The sequence below is a fragment of the Cololabis saira genome, chromosome 1 (assembly GCF_033807715.1).
Source record: "Cololabis saira isolate AMF1-May2022 chromosome 1, fColSai1.1, whole genome shotgun sequence".
Taxonomy (NCBI): Eukaryota; Metazoa; Chordata; class Actinopteri; order Beloniformes; family Belonidae; genus Cololabis; species Cololabis saira.
This window is the reverse complement of record NC_084587.1, coordinates 40,114,980-40,135,619: the sequence shown is the minus strand read 5'-3', so window position 1 is coordinate 40,135,619 and position 20,640 is coordinate 40,114,980. Positions and strand designations below refer to the sequence as shown.

At 41.3% G+C, this 20,640-nt stretch overlaps 1 protein-coding gene across 3 annotated transcripts in view; it reads right to left on the bottom strand.

The window, feature by feature from the left end:
• The window catches only part of myh11a (myosin, heavy chain 11a, smooth muscle), a 34,960-nt gene that overhangs the window by 3,249 nt on the left and 11,071 nt on the right, over positions 1–20,640 (bottom strand). For 2 of the 3 annotated variants that reach the window (XM_061722850.1, XM_061722852.1), the window contains exons 5-38: positions 18,418–18,517; positions 18,270–18,296; positions 15,709–15,801; positions 15,511–15,574; positions 15,085–15,183; positions 12,105–12,248; positions 10,513–10,608; positions 10,264–10,382; positions 9,996–10,148; positions 9,728–9,901; positions 9,418–9,591; positions 9,159–9,273; positions 8,871–9,064; positions 8,603–8,724; positions 8,447–8,516; positions 7,939–8,099; positions 7,603–7,711; positions 7,306–7,437; positions 6,937–7,143; positions 6,673–6,810; positions 6,465–6,588; positions 6,171–6,342; positions 5,779–5,991; positions 4,926–5,070; positions 4,625–4,831; positions 4,412–4,516; positions 4,137–4,289; positions 3,127–3,375; positions 2,706–2,918; positions 2,386–2,598; positions 2,109–2,270; positions 411–539; positions 236–324; positions 30–153 (exon numbers count right to left, since the gene is read on the bottom strand). In XM_061722850.1, coding sequence (XP_061578834.1) covers positions 30–153; positions 236–324; positions 411–539; positions 2,109–2,270; positions 2,386–2,598; positions 2,706–2,918; positions 3,127–3,375; positions 4,137–4,289; positions 4,412–4,516; positions 4,625–4,831; positions 4,926–5,070; positions 5,779–5,991; positions 6,171–6,342; positions 6,465–6,588; positions 6,673–6,810; positions 6,937–7,143; positions 7,306–7,437; positions 7,603–7,711; positions 7,939–8,099; positions 8,447–8,516; positions 8,603–8,724; positions 8,871–9,064; positions 9,159–9,273; positions 9,418–9,591; positions 9,728–9,901; positions 9,996–10,148; positions 10,264–10,382; positions 10,513–10,608; positions 12,105–12,248; positions 15,085–15,183; positions 15,511–15,574; positions 15,709–15,801; positions 18,270–18,296; positions 18,418–18,517 — 4,789 coding nt within the window. The remainder of the gene's footprint in view (positions 1–29; positions 154–235; positions 325–410; positions 540–2,108; positions 2,271–2,385; positions 2,599–2,705; positions 2,919–3,126; positions 3,376–4,136; positions 4,290–4,411; positions 4,517–4,624; positions 4,832–4,925; positions 5,071–5,778; positions 5,992–6,170; positions 6,343–6,464; positions 6,589–6,672; positions 6,811–6,936; positions 7,144–7,305; positions 7,438–7,602; positions 7,712–7,938; positions 8,100–8,446; positions 8,517–8,602; positions 8,725–8,870; positions 9,065–9,158; positions 9,274–9,417; positions 9,592–9,727; positions 9,902–9,995; positions 10,149–10,263; positions 10,383–10,512; positions 10,609–12,104; positions 12,249–15,084; positions 15,184–15,510; positions 15,575–15,708; positions 15,802–18,269; positions 18,297–18,417; positions 18,518–20,640) is intronic. The other variant, XM_061722851.1, reaches the window with a different exon arrangement.

The window sequence follows — 20,640 nt, the reverse complement described above, 5'->3', positions numbered from 1 at the left end:
TGAATGAAGTAGCCTTCCGGTCTTGTCACCTGCTGTGCGCTCTTCCTCAGCCTGTCATTGAGGATCTCCATGTTGCTCTGCTCCTCCTCCAGCTCCTCCTCTAGCTGGGAAATCTTAGCTTCAAGCCGACGTTTCTCATCTGCCAAGGCTGACCTGAGCACAGCAGAAAAATTTTATCTTCATTTGTTTTCTCTATTTACCTCACAACGGATCAGAGCATTAAACTTCCACCCACTTCCCAGAAGAGTTGCTCGCCAGCTCATCGGAAAGTTCATCTCTCTCAGCTTCTGCCTGCTTTCTTGCTCTTTCAGCTGCAGCCAGTTCCTGGAAATGGATTAGAAATTCATCAGATTTTCTGAAGCCTCTGCTTGAAGAGAAGTTGCTGCCTTGTTATGAATCTACCGCAATACCTCCTGCAACTGGATGAGCTCAGCTTCCAGACTCTTGGCCTTTCTTTCGCTCTCCTTGGCAGTCGTCAGGACCTCCTCCCGTGCAGCACGGGCGTCCTCAAGCTCCCTCTGGTAGTCCTTCATCTGGGCCTGGAGGCAGCAAGCCAAACAAAAATACAAATAAATGATGATAATAATAATAAAAAACAGATGTACACTACTTGAGCATGAGTGATGATGCAGCCAAACATTGCAGTGAAGGCTCCCTAAAAGGCAACTGCAACAACGAGGGTAAACCCTTAAGAAGCATGAGCAATACCCCTGTGCAAGAGATGTCTGAGAAATGTTGAAGTAAAAAATATTTTTGGATAATCTTACATGGTACACAGTTGTATGTGTATTTTGTACAGGTGTCTAACAAATCCCATCATAAAGTCAAACAAAGCCACTCCTTCACTGCCCTGCATTTGACGTTCCTCTATAAGTAGAATGTAGGAAATGTAAATCAAGAATCAAAATCTGAGAAAAAAAGATATTTATTTACTGTGTAAAGTATTTTTTTCCATCCATCTGTTACCCACGTATTCTTATTTAGGGCCACAGGGATCAGCTGGAGCCTGTCCCAGTCCATCACAGGGTCACATACAAATAAATGCACTCAAACAGGCTGTACATGTTTTTAGAGTGCAGGAGAAAAGCCCACAGAAAAGCTGCAGCAGGGCTTTGAACCAGGAATGTTCTTGCTATGAAGCATTACTGCTCATCACCAAACCACTGTGCTGCCCAATTTTTATTATTTATTTATAAGAAAATAAAATGTATTGAGGAAAGAAATTTGATATATTTTTTTTAAATAGTAGATATAAATGCATAAATCAGAGTTTTGAGTGGAAACTGGATATGGAATAACAGCAGAGCTTTAGTAAGATCAGAAAAAGCAGATAAATAAAATGTGATATACCGATTGTTTCAAAGTGTCTAATTTCTGACACACGCAAAGAGAAAAAACACGTCCTTTCTGCCAGCTAAGAACACACACTTAGTGGTAATAACTAGATGTTTGTTGACCCCCTCCGTGTCTGCTGTCTACATCTGTTTGTACAGTCATCCCTGTAGTTAGCCAGTGTCTGTGTCCCTCCGTTCTTCATTCTCTCCGTCTGATCTCTCTTTTCCTGCTCTGCCCAGCTGGCCTTCAGCAGGAGGGTCCCCCCTTATAATCCCATTTAAGTATCCTAGGTTTTAGCTGGTTATTTTGGCTTGTTTGTTAATAAAACGTCTCTTATTGAATCTACTGTCTCCGCCTCCTCAGTCCTGAACCTGTGCTCCTTTTTCTTTGATTCTTAGTTCATGGTATTTGTTTTTCAGGTTTTGGGCTGCCAGTCCCCGGGTGGGGTTGTTGGCCCTTAATTCATTTTTTTTACACTCCTAGTCAACTCACTCTGCCACACAGACTTGAACTAAATGCCAGATTTTCAGACTTCAGGGCTGCTAGCTGTATTCAGCTTCTACACACACAGAAGAAACAAGGGAATTTCCTTGAGATGTTTCAGTCTCTCCAGAGAGATCATTTCCATGGCCCTTAGACATGACTGGGATTACATTGGTGTGAGTATATGTGCTGTTTCTGTTTCTGTTTTTTTACGACAGTTCTAAATAACATGATAAAGCAAAAATATGCATGCACTTCAAAATGATGCGGTTTGAGTCCTGCATTTTCACCTGGAGTTTGCGAAGCTGCTTGATGGCTTCATCCCGGCCCTTGGTGGCTGTCTCAGTCTGTCCTTCCAGATCTTTCATGTCTGTCTCCAACTTCTTCTTGGCTGCTGCTGCCAGGGTCCTCTGTTTTCGTTCGTCTTCCAACTCTGTCTCCAACTCACGGACCTGCAGTCAATGTGAATTGTTCTTAAGTTTATCGTTTCTGCTGCTCTCACTCTTTTATGCTGATTGAAAAAAACATTCCTTTAGCAGGAGGATCAAGGTTTTAATGCTTGCTTACCTGCTTGACAAGCTGCCTCTTCTTCTCCTCTCCCATCTCATCCCGTCCTTGGAGGTCTCTTTCATACTGGGCTTTCAGAGCCTGCATGTTAACCTCCAGGCGCAACTTTGCATCCTCTGCAGCCTGCAGCTCATCCTCCAGCTCCTCCAGCTGCGTCTTCATCTCTTCTACCTGGGCCTCCAGGCCTCGTTTGGACTTTTCCAGCTCGTGTACCTGCCAGTATGACAAATTCAAATCAACTGGAAAGCTGTATTTGTTTGGACAGCAAAATAACTTTTGCGTCTACAAATCTGCAGATGGAGTGGCGTTCAAACACTTACATTTTTTCCCACATCATCTTTGGAGCTGACCAGGTCCTCCATCTCCAGCCTCAGGGCCTTGCTAGTTCTCTCCAGCTCTTCTCTGGCATCTTGAGCTTCGTCGAGGGCTCTCGCCAGGGACAGAGCCTTGGTCTCCTTCTCTCTGGCCTCAGCTTCTGCACGGTCTCTCTCCTCTGCATATTTAATGGAGATACTCTTCTCCTCGGCCAGCATCTAAAGGGCAGATTGCACAAATAATCATTAATGCTTTAATTAAGTTATTTCACTGTAAAGACATTTTCAACAGGTTCATCCTATTTTGAAAAAGTCACAAGCTCAGTTTCAATTAATATAACAGGAAGTAAAAAGTGCATTGATCCTGTAAGGCTTCACAACTGCAAATAATGACTTTACTGTTATCCTCAAAAATGTTATGATTAACCTGGTCAAACTTCTTCTGTTTCTTCTCCAGGTTTGATACAATCTGTCGCTGGTTGTCCAGGTCCATTAATGTGTCCTCCAGCTCCTGCTGCAGACGGTTTTTGGTCTTCTCCAATTTGTCGTATGCTGAAGCTTTTTCGTCGAACTGAGTGGTGGCTGTCTCCAAATCTCTTTGCAGACGTTTCTTGCCCTCTTCCAAGAGCTCAATGTTTCCTGACATTTCATCAAGCTTCTTCTTTGCATCTGATAACTGTACACAAACATTCAGTTTCATTTTTAGTTAATTTTCTTTTCCTTGGCTTATAGAGAAACTTCCTTTACTTCCTTTAATTATTTTCATCACATCACTTAATACTTTCATTCTTTTAAACCTCCACCTTCTACCAACATGCACACTACGTTAACAACCACCTAGCCCAGGGGTCGGCAATCCAAAATGTTGAAAGAGCTGTATTGGACCAAAAACGCAAAAAACAAATGTGTCTGGAGCCACAAAAAATAAAAAGTCTTGTATCAGCCTTAGAATGAAGACAACACATGCTGCATGTTTCTATATTAGTTATAACTGGGGGGAGATTTTTTTTTTCATTATGCACTTCGAGAAAAAAGTCGAAATGTCGAGAAAAAAGTCGAAATGTCGAGAAAAAGTCGAAATGTTGAGGAAAAAAGTCGAAATGTTGAGAAAAAAGTCAAAATTTTGAGGAAAAAAATCAAAATTTCGAGAAAAAAATCAAAATTTCGAGAAAAAAGTTGAAATGTTGAGAAAAAAGTTGAAATGTTGAGAAAAAAGTCAAAATTTCGAGAAAAAAGTTGAAATGTCGCGATTAAAAAGGAAAGGGAAAAAGGAAGAAAAAAAGGAAAAAAGGGAAAAAATAAGAAAAAAAAAGGAAAAAAAAGGTCAAACATTTTTGAAAAAGCTCTAGGAGCCACTAAGGTGGCTCTAAAGAGCCGCATGCGGCTCTAGAGCCGCGGGTTGCCGACCCCTGACCTAGCCTAAGTTTAATTCCTGACCTGGATGTTGAGGGTGGACACATGTCTCTCCACATTCCTTCTGGCCTCCATCTCCTCCTCAAGCTGCTCCTGCAAGCTGTTCTTGTCATCTTCTGCTTGTCGCAACTTCGTTGAGAACTGCAGTTTCTGACGGGTCTCCTCAGCCAGCAGCTCCTGCAGCAGCACAGAAGGTCAGCAGCAATTCATATTCATTTGTACTGAGTTCTTGTCGCTAATAATAATTATCACCATCCGAAACCTTCATGTTATTTCATTGGTTATAGCTCATAGTTTACCTGTGAGTCTTGCAGTTGAGAGGTCAAGCTGGAAACGTCTTTGTTCAGCTTTATGTTCTTGCCCTCTGCCTCATTCAGTAGGTTTGTCACACTCTCCAGTTCAACCTGTGCAGAGTTACCGGTACGCATCACGTTTCAAGAACTCTCATGTTTAGCATGCATGTATGAAACTCTTAAAACGTGTGGAATATGCATCTGTGGAAAGAGATTTACCGTCATCTTGGAGCAGCGCTCCCCCAGCTCAGCTTTTTGCTTCTCGCTGTCGCTGAAGCGTGACTGCAAGTCTGCCACCTGAGTCTCCAACTTTTTCCTCTTGTGCTCTCCCTCTTGTTTGGCCTGAGCCAGGGAGCGAACCTCAATGGACAAATCAGAGGCTTCCTTCTCAAGAGCTTGTTTCGCCTTCTCAAGGTTTGTCTTCACCTGAGCAGCAGAGAGAAGGGAATACGTCAATATAGACTGCACACGGCAAAGGGGAAAAAAGGGGCAGTTCATGCAAGAGATAATCCAGGCCTACTCGTTTGGACTGCTCCAGCTGCTCAGTGAGCTCCTCCACACCCTGAGTGTGTTTCTGTCTCATCTCCTGTATCTGAGCCTCATGAGTGCGGTTCTCATCTTCGATGGCTCTTTTGAGCAGTGTCACCTCCTGCTCACGTTTGGCTCTAGAGAAAGACAGAAAAACCATGAAAATGGCTCCCTTTCTTTCTTTTTTTTTTTTTTTACACATATACCGTATTTTCTGGACTATAAGCCGCTACTTTTTTCATAGGTTTTGAACCATGCAGCTTATACAAAGGTGCGGCTATTCTGTGGATTTTTCTTCCATCGCTCGGGGCGCTCTAACCGGAATTAGAATAAAAACTAAGACAAAATAAATGCAAAGAAGAATACGCTACTTCTTCTTTAGCAGATAGAAGTAGGTAGAAGCAGATTTCAAACAGATAAATAGATAAATAAATACTGGTTATTTTCTCTTGGTTCTGTCCAGTTTTAATCAGCAAAGTTGCTGCCGTGTTAAAAGACACTGTTAGGAAAGGATCTATTTAGGTACAAACATGTACATCATTTACAGTTCAAAATCCTTCTGTACATGTAGTAAATATCTAATCTAACAACATAAATATCTGCGGCTTGCATATCTTTTTTTTTAAATAGAGCGGATGCGGCTTATATACAGGTGCGGCTTATAGTCCAGAAAATGCGGTACTATAGGTGTCTCTTCACCTCTGTTATGGAGCAGAATATTGATGCTGTTTGGCTCATTGCTCTGTTGGCTATCTCTGTTCAATTATGAATCTGCTGAAGTCTAATAATGTATTAACTTCATAATATTCCTTCGGACGCATTGTTGAATATTCAAGTGAACTGACCGTAACTCCTGCTGTGTAGCAGTGGTGTCAAGGGTATCCTCAAGCTCAGACTTGAGGGCCTCCAGCTCCTCTCCTAGATCCCTTTTAATCTTCTCTGCCTTGTTCCTAGCTGCTCGTTCAGAGTCCACGTCCTCTTGCAGGTCAGAGATGTGTCCTTCCAGCTCCCTGATCTTCTTCTGTGCATTGTTTTTCTGGGCAGTCTCATCTTCTAGCCTGAGATGGCAAACAATTAAGGAAGGTGTTTGATTAAAATAAAGAATATACATTGTTCACACGACTTTGCATTGAGTTCAGTAATAAATTACTTTACAATAAATCTGTGAGTGGCACTTTTGTGAAGGAGATGGTGTCTAGCAATTGTAAAAGTAATCAGAACCAGAGTTTAATGTCACCTGGCCAAGGCATTTTGTAACTCCTCTTCCTTCTTGGCAAGTTGAGCCTTGAGGTCAGCAATTTGGGCCTGCAGATCAGCTATCTGCTCTTGGAGGTCATTTGACTCTGCTTCTAACTTGCGCTTAGCTTTATCCAGCTCCTGGCGAGATTTTTCTTCTTTCTTCAAGCGGACTAGAGCAGAAAAAAGAAACCCCTCCAAAATTTACATATCAAATTTATCTTCCTCCAAAGTACGAGTACAGCCCTGATGTAACATAAGTATTGATACTGAAAAATGCATACAAGACGATTACCCTCCAAGTCAGAGATCATGGACTCATGTTTATTTTTAAGCTTTGTAAGATTCTTAGATTTCTCCTCTTCTTCTGCCAGGCTGGAACTGAAATCAGCAATTCTTTCCTCCATCAGCTTGCGCTCCTGCAGACATAACAAGATGGGCCATTTATCTGGAAAAATGTATATGTTTTTGTTTTAAGACGAATTCTGATTTCCAACACTTACCTTCAGTAGCTTGTTGTTTTGGTCCTCCATCACCAGAATGTCATCGTCCAGCTTTTTAATCTTTCCTTCTGAAGCGACCTTCTCAAGCTGAAGCTTTTGACGGGCATCCTCCTCTTCTTCTAAATGTTCCTCCAGTTCCTAAACACGAAAACACACTTAATGTCTTCATCTGTCAAAGTAAAGCTGAGCATAGGAAAAAAAAGTAAACTACAACTACAACAGCCATTAAAAACAAATGGAAATGCAAGACCCTGATCTGTAGACCTGCATCTGCTGTTGCATCTTCTTTTTGTCCAGCAGCAGCCCCTGAGCACGTTCTTCCTCTTCATCCAGCCTCGCTTCCATCTCATGGAGGATCTCCTCCAACTCCTGCTTCTTGGCTCCCAGACGGACCCTCATCTCTTCGGCTTCGGCATATAACTCTGTCTCTGCCTGAAGCTGCTCTTGCAATGCATTTCTCTCTTCTACAATCTGTTGTACACAGAAATGAAGGGTCCGTTTAATTATCTAGACCTCTAAATTTAACAACCTCTGCACAAAATTGGTAGCTGAACACAGTTTTATATATCTGTAACCATAAAAGAACGAACAATAAGGTTTAACATTGTGTTTGTATGTTATAACATCCTTTACCTGCGTGTGTTTCAAAGAGATTTCTTTCAGCTCTGACTCAACCTTTGTAGCCACGTCTTTGGCTTTCTGTAGCTCATCTTCCTTTAGACTCATCTCCTCCTCTTGCCGGGTCACTTGCAGCAGAGGCTTAACCTGTAAATGACAACAGCAGGCAATATCATCTTGATTATAAAGGAAAAGCAATATTTGTAATTTTTCAATTTATTTGTTTCTAGTTTTAGATTAAAAACAGAAATCACAAATAAAGTCCTCAAACAATATTGGACTGTGATGATGTTGCATTGGTGTGTAGCTAACCTTTGTGAAGAGCCTCCACCACTGCCAGTTCCTGAGTTTGAGGTACGCAGCACAGTTCCTCTGAATCACTTTCATGGCTGTTAGCTGCTGCTGCCTCTTGGCAAAGGCCCTTTAAAAAGACAAAATAAACGAAATTGAAATAGTGGAATAGTTTAGAATGTATAGTTTTCTAAAGTGAGGTGATTAAAAAAGGGGGAAGAAAAAGTATAGTTATGAAACTGCTAAAACTGTTCAAAACCAGAACAAGACTGGATGTGCAAAAACAATGAGGAGGGTGATGTGTAACAGACACCATAGTTTGTTAGAGGGTACATGCAAAGCCCTTTAAATTCATACTTTCTAGCCAGGAAGCCTCTTGTTTGAGCCTGGAAAGCAATGATGATCACTGTGATCTTCAGATCCCTCTCCTCCTCCAGCTGGGCAAGCACTCCAGTGCGGAAGAAGATTTTACTCTGTCCAATCCTGTATAGGTTGGGGTCCAAGTCTAGATGCTTGATCTACACATACCGAGGATGATTAAACTCAGCACAAAAAGGAATTAAATTTGCTTGGTCGATTATTACTTTGTTGTAACAATGCTTCTTATAAAGCAATAAATCTTGTACCGTTGGAAAGCCTGTTTATTTCCCCTTTAAATGGGGCCACATTTGTAAGGAACATGCACTAGTGGGATGAGCAGCAGAACTGCGTATGTGGATTGTGCCTATAAAAAGTTTGCCAAATCTTCTCTGCCAATGACAGAGGGAGAGAAAAAAACTACATCTGGCAGAGCAGAAAAAGAAGTGACTCCAGTTTGTCTCCAATCCAAGGAATATGTATAGATATTTCAATGATATCTGCTCACCATGAGGCAGCAGGCTTGCTTGCCATCCATGAAGCCTTTGGGAATAGCATTTGCAGCCAAGATCTCGTAACTGTGAAGAAATTAAGAGATGTAACACTTAAAACAGAAATATTATTAGATGGATTTTAAACTGGAAGCACACATTGCAACATTCACCGTTGGCGGAACTCCTGGAAGACGATTCGGTTGGGGAAACCTTGTCGACAGATTCGGATTCCCTCCAACACGCCGTTACACCTCAGCTGCTCTAGGACCAGATAAGCATCCAGCTTCCCTGCCTGAGAAAAATTGATTTAATGAACTAGATAGAAATCAGTCTTAGAATTGACTATTTATCATATTGTTACTTTATGTTCTGATAAACACATCAGTTTATAAAGTGCCATTTTGAAAGGAACTTTGCCATAAGAGACACCAGCTTTACCCTTTTCTCGTGGTTTGGGATGATGCATCTTACGAAGTTGGGCTGGGTGTTGTGCAGTGTGGTCATGAGTTTTGCCAGAGACTCCTTGTAGAGCTGTCCGACAGTGCGGAACATTCCCTTCTTGGTTTTTGAGCCGCTCGGCATGGAGCTATCTGACATCTTGGCAATAGTGTCAAGTCCTACCACTCTGTCCGCTGAAATATTTAACACACACGATAACACAGCATGTGTTTGCTTCAGAGTGAACACATTAATGTATACAGATAGTTACAGATAGCTATATCTTACCATCTTTCCATAGATCTTGCACAAACTGGCTGGAAGAATTGTTGAGCAGCGTTGTGACGTTGTCATTAAGAGGGTCCATGTTCTTTGTCAGCCAGGCTGTGGCATTATAGTCCACCTAAAAACAAAACATCAGTGTTAGTTGAGCTTTATTCAAACATATTTTTAATAAGATGTCAACAATCAGAGGCAATAATATTCTAATAATCTTGCTCAAATAAAAAGAAAATAAATCCCATTGTTTAAATCTCCTCATACTCACTTTGCCAGCATAATGGAGGATGGAGAACTCAGTTTTGTCTTTGAGTTGCTTAGGTTTGGCAAATTTCACATGGTTTCCTTGTGTGTTCATGAGTTTCTCCACAAAAGAGACGTCTGTGGCTTTAGGGAACCAGCACTCTTCATCCAGCAGAGCCAGGATGCCTGGAGGGTTGTTCTGCAGAGTAAACACAGTAACCGTTTAACTGAAAAGATGTGTTATAATATGTTTGTCAAAACAAAATATCTGTGGTAGAGAGAAAAACCTGTTACTGTGGTTGATATTGGGATTTTAATGAGTCACTAATACTTACTGGCCTCTCGATGAGTTCAATGCAAGGCTGCAGGTCCAGACCGAAGTCAATGAAGTTCCACTCGATGCCCTCCCTCTGGTATTCCTCCTGCTCCAGGATGAACATGGTGTGGTTGAAGAGCTGCTGTAGCCTCTCGTTGGTGTAGTTGATGCAGAGCTGTTCAAAGGAGTTATCCTGCAAGAAACCAAATCATGTGCACTGCATTCACCTTGTCAGATTTAAAACAAAGCATACTTGAGCTGAATATTTTTGATAAACACGTCTATACCTCAAAGATCTCAAAGCCGGCAATATCAAGAATTCCCAGGAAGGAGGCTCCCTGACGTTTGGTTTTGTCCAGGGCTTTGTTTACTCTTCCTAGGAGCCAGCGGAACAGTCGCTCAAAAATAGCTTTAGCCAGCGCTTCAATCGCAAAATCAGCCTAACAAATGCAAAGGAACACAAAATGAGAAATTGCTGTAGAATGTAGGTTTAAACTAATACTTACAAGATGCTTGTTATACATTTATTCTTATGTTTTCACACAGCCTTTGTACCTGCTCTTTGGTCTGCGCTTTCTGCACCACTTCCCTGCCCACTTTGATACGAGGGGTGAGGATGGCTCGGGTAAAGTCTGTCACGTTGATGCCCTGCAGGTGGCACACCTTCTGGGCCGCTGGAGAAACAAGACGAGATGTGTACTTCTCTTTCAAAAAGCTGAATTGCATTGTAAATGGTCATATTATTGATATTTGATTGCAACATGTTAAGGAACTTTTCACTTTGACAAAGTCAAGAGGTCTAACCGGTGTTGTCTGGCATGGTGGCCTGCTCCTGGTTCCTCTCCTTTTTGAACTCAATGTTTCCCAGTTGCATGACTGTGGAGCACACCTTCAATATCTCTGCAACAGAAATACCAGACAGTCAGCTTCACTGGAAATCAGCAGTGGAAACAGATTAAATATAATTGAATTATCTTTATTTAACCCATAGTTACACTAGGAGCAGTGGGCTGCCATTGTCCCAGTGCCCAAAGAGCATTTAGGGGGTTATGGCCTTGCTCAGGGGCCCATAGTTGTTCACTACAGTTGCCAACCCAGGATGTTGAACCTGGGCCCTCCAGAGCCCATCTCTGTAAGCGCTCGGCTACCACCTATGGATCCAAATCAAGGCCAAAAGTTTTGCTAATTTGAAAATAAAATTTGAACCTGAAAATTATTTTTTTCAGTTTCAAATCTTTTTTTTTCAGTTTCACGTCTTTTTTTCAGTTTCACATCTTTTTTTTTCAGTTTCAAATTTTTTTTTCAGGTTCAGACTTTTGGCCCCGATCTGGCGTGGGGGGCGTGGCATCAACTGAGAGGGCGTGGCATCATGAGTGACAGCAGAACAGAGAAGGCGGGGGACGTTCCTCAGTCATGTTGCCTTCAGGAAACGTAGGTTGCAGAAGTTATCAGTAAAAGTATGATTCAACACTGTATATACACCATATTCACGTGATTGGCAGTGGAAAAAACTGATATTAGTGACACATTTCTGTTTAAAAAGCTGTTTTAGACCGTACTTGGTAGTATGTGGAAGTGGGAAATGTCAAACTTTAAAGTGTGGCTGTTGAACTGTACAGTCTGGCATAGATTATTGCTTTTATACTGCGATTGGTGCCAAGTACGGTCTAAAACAGCTTTTCAAACAGAAATGTGTCACTAATATCAGTTTTTTCCACTGCCAATCACGTGAATATGGTGTATATACAGTGTTGAATCATACTTCTACTGATAACTTCTGCAACCTACGTTTCCTGAAGGCAACATGACTGAGGAACGTCCCCCGCCTTCTCTGTTCTGCTGTCACTCATGATGCCACGCCCCTCTCAGTTGATGCCACGCCCCCCACGCCAGATGGGGGCCAAAAGTCTGAACCTGAAAACAAAATTTGAAACTGAAAAAAAGAAGTGAAACTGAATAAAAGACGTGAAACTGAAAAAAAAAGATTTGAAACTGAAATAAAAAGATTTGAAAATGAAAAAAAGATCTGATACTGAAAAAAATAAAATTGAAACTGTAAAAAAGAATTTTCAGGTTCAAATTTTATTTTCAAATTAGCAAAACTTTTGGCCTTGATTTGGCTCCATACCACCCCCCTCAAATTACAGTTATGACCCAAACGTGATTTAATTACGCAACATTCCGGCCTGTTGCTCTTTACTACATGCCCCCACCTCTCTACATGTTTCCTGTTCACCTACTTTCCCAATAAAGGCCATTAGTGGCACAAAATTCTTAAAAAAGAGAGATGGAACAATTAGTAATCAGGGAAACTATATCACAACTCAAACTGCCTGAGAAGACTCAACCTTGTCAACCAGACGTGGATAATATCAAACTTAATTTATTCCTGTTACCAATTCTGTCTTCCGCGGCGATGCCCATGATTTCCATGGCCTCCATGGTCTCCTCAAACATCTCGTCATCCTGCTGGGCAGGGATCTGAACATGGCCTGCACTCAGGAAGCGGTAGTTGCTGAACGGTTCCAGAAGAAGCTCCTCTGATAAGAAAACAAGCAAAGATAAAGAATGGGTTACTTCACATTGTTCAGATTAGCATGATCTGAATGAGTGATGGTCCATGAGAGGATGCGCACTAAGGGCAGTATTCATGGTATTCAAATCAGAACAGATAATGGCCGGGTTTCCCAGATCAGTTAAGTAGTTCTTAACAGCGAAAGACTTCTTTCAAACCTTCTTAAGGAGCCTGTGAAAGAAAATCGCGTTTCCCAGAGTTGCTCTTAGCTTAAGTATCTCTTTCATTAAGAAGGAAATGAAAGATGCTGCTGACCCAGTCTTTCCAACCATCTTAGTGAACAAAGACTCACAGATCCAGCCGCGTCAGGCAAATCAATATCACACCAAGCAATGAGATATTAAAACAATGCACCCCGCACAAATTTTGATTTATTTTATACTTTAGATTTATATTGTTTAGCATTTATTGGTGACAGCAAAGGGGGAAAAAAAGAAAAATAAGGAATAACAAGTGTGTTCCTGTATATGCTTTATGCGCACAAATATCATTTATTTGATAATTTGGCTGCTATACAGCATGTTCTCGCTGCAAATCAACCGCGTCACCGTGCGCGAAGCAGAACTGTTTATATGAACGCATTCGTGCGTCAGCACTTCAGTCCCCTGGACGTGCTGTCGGACCGGGCTGTCAGGCAGCCGGGACACCTGCGCCGTGCCCGAGCCCGAGCCCCTATGTGATGACAGGGAAGCAGCAGCTGAAGAACGAGATCCTTTGATGAATCGTTCATACAGTCTCAAATATAATCAATGGTGTCGGTTTATATTAAAGAATCTTTTTGCCCAGAAGAAAAAAGAGCGAAGACAACGACCCATAACTATTTTCTTCTCTCTCTTCTCGGGATGCAGCATCATTCAGAAGAGGAGGAATACGTGCGAGGCGGGGATGATCTCTGCAATCTGAAGCCCTCTATAATTGTAAAAAGAATTTCACTTATCACGGGTTCTTTTTGGAACATAACCCCTGCGAAAAACCAGGGTTTGCTGTAATTCCACGTTGCGATTTGCGAAACTCGCCTTCTCTTGGCTCATGTTTTTGAACGCACACACACGCCCACCCCGTTTACTCCCGGTCTCCGTGTGTGGGGAAAAAAAGCCTCACTGTAGCCAGAAATAACGGAGTAACACACCGTTTGGATGAAAAAGGGTCATTGAATTATATTTATCATCTTAATTTTTTATTATAACGCACAGGCAGCAGGGAATTAGTGCGTTAGGCAGCAGTGCTGCGTGTGAAAATGCGCTGATAGTGATCGGTGATCGATTTGCCTGGCATCGATTCATTTGGTTTCAGAACCGGACAGCTGCTCCAAAGAGCTTCTGAAAGAGCGAAACTAAAGAACGGTGTTAAGAAGTCATCTGGGAAACACCCGTATCTTAGGATTCTCTCTTAGTTCAAACCTTCTTTGAACCTCTCTTAAATCCTTAAGAGAGGTTGGATCTGGGAAACCCGGCCAATAAGTTCAGAGCACTTATTCTCAAATCTGATTGGATAATCATGAATTGCCATAATTTTCAGGTTTTTTCACTTTGTGAGTTTGTGAGGACATTCTACAATCTCATGACCTCAAAAAGAAATGTATTTCCACTGTAAAATTAAAACAAATATGACAAACAGAAGTAAAAACTGCTTCCCCTTCCATTTCCTCAAGTTGTTATTACAGATAAAATAATGTGAAGGGGTTGGATGGCAGTGATGGTGTGAAACATTGTTATTGAAGAATGCTACTACTGAGACTGTCATGTTCATAGTGTGTAAAGAAATACAAACATATTCTTTAGGCTACGTTCACACTGCAGTTCCCAAGTGACCCAAATCCGATTTTTTGCTCATATGTGACTCAGATCTGATTTGTTTATGACAGTGTGAACAGCACAAGTCACATGGAATCTGATCTTTTCAAATCAGATTCAGGTCGCTTCCATATGTGGTTCTAAATCGGATACAGGTCTGATGTTTTGCAATGCGACCTCAGTGTGAACAGGCAGGTCGGAATTAATGCGACTTTGACGTCACACGCAGAGCCCCGAGCCGCGGGGGAGACACGGGAGACGGCGGGGGTCCCCGGGCCGCCTCCTCCTCTCCTCCCCCGCGCTCACCTCTTTTCCCCTTACGACCTCAGATTAGACGAGACAACCTGCTGAATTTAAGCATATTACTAAATAAAGAAGCTGAGGATTCAAATCAGCGAAGCGGTTGTGGTCGCATAACCTGCCCGTTTTACAGCGAGCTGGACCGTGTGTTAGGTGATAAACCCAGCTGAACGCCGGAGAGCAGAGCTGACACTCCGGGGAGCGGAGCTAGAGCCCTGCTATAGCGGGACTGTTTTCTTCATCCCGCTCCCGCAGTGTTTACATCCGCTCCCGCTGCATTTCTGACCATTACCGCTGCACCTGCAACGTGTGTGTTCCACTCCCGCCCGCGCCCGCAGTGTTTACATCCGCTCCCGCCCGCTCCCGCAAAACTCTGAGAATTCATGTCCGCATAATGATAGAGATGCAAGAGAAACGTCCTTGACAAATCTATCTGATTTAATGTTAACATGATAATTGTGGAGCTTGATGGATAATTGGCAGTTCACGGGCACCTGTTGGATGCAAATCCATCATTGTCATCATCACACGCCTCTGCGCATGCGGGTCAGTTCTGGGCCGCGATGCGTTCACACTCGAGTCGGATATAGGACACATTTTAAAAGATAATGTGAACAGCCACACAAAAAAATCGGAATTGGGACAAAATCGGAATTGAGCATTAAGGACTGCAGTGTGAACGTAGCCTTAGATGCATCTCAATCTTACCACGGAGTTTTTCTTTAACACCAGCAATCATGTAGTAGAATATGTGAAAAGCTCTCTCTGTCTTTGCCTGTCTGATACAGCGAGACTTCTCCAGCAGGTCTGAGTGCAAGCATTAAAGAGCACAAACGTCTTACTTTACTCTGAAATTATAAAGCATGTAAACTTATGTGAAAGCACAATGTCTGTCTTGAAAAAGACCTGAAAAAAGCTACAACATTAAAAAGATAACTGTTTCAGCTGTAAAAACACTAAAGTAAAAACAGAGAAGTGCATTTACTTCAATATGAAGCTAAACTTTCATGCTAATTGTAATGCTGGATCGCAGCAGATGTGATGACACTATGTGAAGAAGTGGATCTTCTCACAGAAAAGCCAGAGAAGTCAAACCAGGCGTTTTTTAAAAGTGGTTCAAACAAATAAGGATACAAGTTTCAATATTTGCTCCAACAATATAGCCAGTCACATCAAAGTTGATGCGGATGAATTTTCCCTGAGAAAGAAACAAGGAAAGTAGATGTTACAGAAAGCAGTGCCATGATTTCCAACACAAACATTCAATTGTAAATGAGGAAAGTATGTTAAATAACACCAGTGAACTATATAAAATAATATCTTTAAACTCACAAATCGAGAAGAGTTGTCATTTTTGATGGTCTTGGCATTTCCAAATGCCTCCATGATGGGATTGGCCTGCAGAAGCTGCTTCTCCAGCTCCCCCTAAAGTTACAACATTAATACACAGAAATATCACTATTAAGCAGGGAAACAGGTGTGGTCAAGAAGGGCTGAGGGGTTCAAGGTGGGTGTTAGAGTTTACCAGGGATTAATGACTGATGTGAGAAAATAATTAGGGTTTCTTTATCAAAGACGGAATTAAAATCACAATATAAAGTATCGCGTTAGCTCCTTACCAATCAACAAATGGCAAGCTGGAAATCAATATAAAAATACATATAAAAAACACAATGGCCTATAAACTCAGTTTTCATCATCCTCCACCAGACAGGGAAAAGTTGGGTCACACTGAGTCAGAAAAGAATGTTACCAACACAAAATATTGATTTGGTGAATTACCAAAAGAAAGAAAAATCATCTTCTGTGCTGGAAATCTAAAGTAATTCAGATTCACAAACAACTGTCTGGAGATTTGAGTTATTCCAGCATGAAAGCAACGCCAGTGGAGCTGCGAGAGGAGCTGGGTGAGGGCCAGTAACTGAGGCGGACACTCCGTCGCTTTGACTTGAGCTAATCCAGCTGATCAAAGAGGCTCTTCTCAGACGGCCTCCTGATCAGGTGCTGGAGACTTCTACAAAAACCTTCTCGCGTAGGATATTGCGAAACCTTGTAAACAAGCTAAAACCATGAAGAGGTGAGGAATAGGACATTTCAATGGTTAATGGTGATATGAAAATCAATGTGAAGATTAGTTAGAAATACACTTCAATGCATGCCGACTTTTTTGTGACCTCTGAGTTCAGTTTCAGAACATGTGAAACCTTTTTCTTTGAGTGAGACAGAACTTGACATTGTCGGGCCGTTAACTCTAATAGAGGACATTTCCTCTTTGTAAACAGTTTTAGAATTTTTACTGTGAAAAAAATGCACTAATAATTTTTCGTTATTGTCTTAATTGCAGTTGCCATGAGGGGAAAAATATTAGATTATTAAAATAAAAGACAGTATTTTCTCAATGTTTAATCAAAACATGAAATACAGACCCAGTGATGAGTTGCAGTTCAAAGCTGGCAAAGCAGAGGGGAGTTTTCTGTTTACTAAATCCTCTGGGGAAAAAGAAAGAAGAAAAGGAGACAGCACAGCAAGATGGAGTGAAAAAGAAAGATGCAGATGAAAAGAAGGATTGCACTTTGAGATATTGCTTAACCCATTGAAGACCTAACATTTAGTTTTAAATTCTCTTCAAGCCTTAAGGTTTCCAGAGAAGGATAAAACTATCCATTAAAAAATTTTTTGAATTCTGAAAACCCCAAAATATAATTTATCTGTGAGTTTTAATTCACTGTCAGTTGCCAAATTTGCCTTCATGGATATAGGCATATGTGACAAGAGATTGTCTTAAAGATTTTGCTGCAAAGTGTGCAAGGTCTCCAGTCTCGGCCAGTAAAAGCATATATTGGATAACATCATAATGGGCTTTAGAAGATAGATGAGCAGTAGGAGAGCCCTTTAACAGAACAGAGGAAAGCAAGAAAAAAAAGATTCACTCAGTGCTATTTCTATTCAAACGTCCCATGGGAGGAGTGGACTGTGTACATAGGCAGCATTCACTCTGGAAGACACTGTGGGCGCTTGGGATCAGTGACAAAGGACCGTACTACAACTGGCAAATTCATATTTTAATGCATACACCCAAAACCAGCACATCATCATCTTACATGACTTCATTTCTTCATGTTTCTATTTTTATTACTACTATTTTTTTGTACAGGCTTAGAATGGATTTCTGAGCCCAGTGAGTGTTTTAACAAAGTCAAAAAGGTGCACCAAGATATGGCTGTTTTTAACTCCACATGGTGCTAACATGTAGTGTAATAAATGGTATACAAGCACAAATCTGTGCTTCTAGCAGTTAGGAAGATGAGTGGAAGAAGTGGGGTGGCCGGCATTGGAAAAACAAAATCAGAAAATGAGCATGCTCACACTGTGCTGGTCGATCTGTGAAAGATCTTTTCACTGTGGGGAAGGTCGCCACCGGCAGTGAAACGATGCCACAAAAATTTGGATACAGAGAAAAATAATCATGATGAACCCCATCAAGAGGTAGGAGTGAAAATCCATCCGTGGAAAGCTTGAGGTCTGACAGGTGACTGTATTGTGTCTATATTCTAATGATGATCATGCAGCCTGAACAACCCAGTCGCCAGAGTAAACACTAATCACTTAATGTTTTTGGAAGCTATCCATAGTATCCATGATTACCGGAAGGATATGCCAACGTTTTATTCTGGCAAAGGGGGTGGTCTAAATCACCTCTGGATGATGACAAGGAATGCTGGGTAGATGTTAAAACCACTACAATTTAACTTTTTGACTAATGGTGTAAGAAACATTATTGTATTTCGTTTGGGAAACTTAGTGACACTATCTTCATGCACAATTCTAACCTAATGGAGGAACACACAAACATAACACACAAAAACACACTCCAGGCATTCCCCTTTACTCACGTAGGCCAACTGTGCTCCTGATTGTTGCTATTTGGAGGAAATGGCAATATACAGGATTAATCGGGGCAGTTTCCTTTGCATGTTTCAGAGTGAGGGAACTTGCTCACAGATCCTAACTATTGTGATCTCTTTTCACACAGATACTTACAGCACTGCTGTCCTTCTTGCCTTTGTGAGAAGAGGCCACAACAGCCAGATACTGGATGACTTTCTTTGTGTTCTCCGTTTTTCCGGCACCAGACTCTCCACTAAAGAGGAAAGAATGAGAGTGATATTAAAAGATAGACACGGTGAGGGAGGGATAGAGAACATGATGATTAGCAGCACTGACAAGTCTTCTGTTCACTGTTCAACAACCATGTTTAATTGCTAGGAAACTGTGGTCAACACAGATAATGGCACAATGGCTGACAGATAATATAATATAATGCTGTTCAGACTTTGCTCCGATCCTTTTATAGTGCACATGCTGTCAAGTTTGAGGATTTAGCAGGGCCAGTTACTTTCAAGGAGTCAGTTCATATTTCAGAAAAAACTTCACTTTGAATATGAAACACAGTAATTGCTTGGCAGGGCTCCGGAAAATGCTGTCATGAAATGGAAATAGTGAGAATGACTGGTCTCTTTTTAATAAAAAAACGTTCTCCTCATTCCTGCCTTTTCTGTCCATGTTTACATGGACAAGAAATTTAGAGATAGAATAATTTATAACATGCTGACTTATCTTACTGGCTGCTTATATTTATCATAAAGACATTAGAGTGGCATTGTAATACAGGGCTCATGAATCTTGAACTATTAGGATTTTGGTTTAAATTAATGGTCATCAGTAAACAGCACACTACTGTTAAAAGGCTGACAAAGTTACTAGGAGTTAAATGACTGAGACAGTTACACCACTCCTGTGTAGGACATGCACTGCCCTTTAAAACTGGTACAAAACTCAGACAGAAGCAAGAACATATGAATTATTTCAGGAAAAAAATGAATATATGAGAAAAAACTTGACTCACTCCAGAGACAGGAGCCAGGACGCAAATATATGCTCAGTCATAGGTCCATAAAAGGCATATGATGCTCTGTTTGTTAGGACTTGGCAAGTCAACAAAAATTCAAATTACTCTTTCAAGGTCCAGCCTGGTGAGGACATATCACATCCAGGCTCCTATCAAACTTTTCCCTTCAAGTGATTGAACAAAGTATCTTGTCCTGAGGATTTTTTAAAGGAGCTTGAGGCCGGATTGTGGCAGGATTTATGAAAAAAATCCGTATACATTTTAAGTTTTCTAGTAATAATGTCAGATGAAGCATTCCAAACCCAAAAGAATGAGCCCTCTAGTGTATCTCTCCTTTGCCTTGAACAGGCTGTGTGCTGCAAAATGTTCTGCAATTCGGTCCCGAATTTCCCGCGCTGGGCTGTGGATGTGACGTCACATGACGCTGCATGCACGTTCTCCCCGTTCTCCCGTGCCGGCTTCACTGTTGGCTGCAGTACCCCCAACGGCCGTCGTGGTGAAGGGTGGCGCTAGAGAGTCTCATTTCTTAAAAGGAGCCTCGAGCTCCTTTAAACGTATTTTCTCCATATTTTTCAGTTATGATTTCTCTTAATTCTATATTAAAAACAATATGCAATATCTCAAGAAAATATAAATGAAAACTGAAAAATAATACAATTACTTCTTTCTAACTGTGGAGTATAATGTGTGCTTCTGCAGCGAGGAGGCAATGCCTGGCTGTGAACGTCGGTTCATGTTACTTGCCAACGCTGTTGCCAGATTAATGTCAAAAATGCCTTTCATTCTGTTGAACCTTTAACTTTTCAACAATTTGTCAATTGATTTTTATGTTCTATTAATTTTTTATTTTCCTCCTAATTAATACTGCAAAAATAAGTAAAGCAGTGGCAATAGGTCTTGATAGTTAAAGGGGTACAAATCAGTTATAAAGAAGTTATGAAGAAAAGGGTGAAGTGTAAAAATAAAAGCATTCCTTTCCTCACATACATTACATACTGGCTGCATATTGAATAAAAAGAATAATGAATTACAAAAAAGAACGATTGGTTACTGTGCATCAGCTTCCAGTTTTCTATTCCTGCGGCTCTGTTCTATTAGTCACTTCCACTTTCCCACACTGTAAACTCAACACCCCTCCTCCCCATCTTCTCCACATCCTGCTTGTCCTGTATCGCTCAACAAAACTCTGTCAGCTACCTCCTAACTCTGCTCTACCACCGCCTTTGTCCAGACGAGGTGGATACTTTCCATTTTCCTGCCATAGTTTAGGACCACATTCTACAAAAATAATCCAGTTCTCTGATAGCTCAATCTGATGCGCATCAATAAATATGGCTATTTACATCTAAACGACC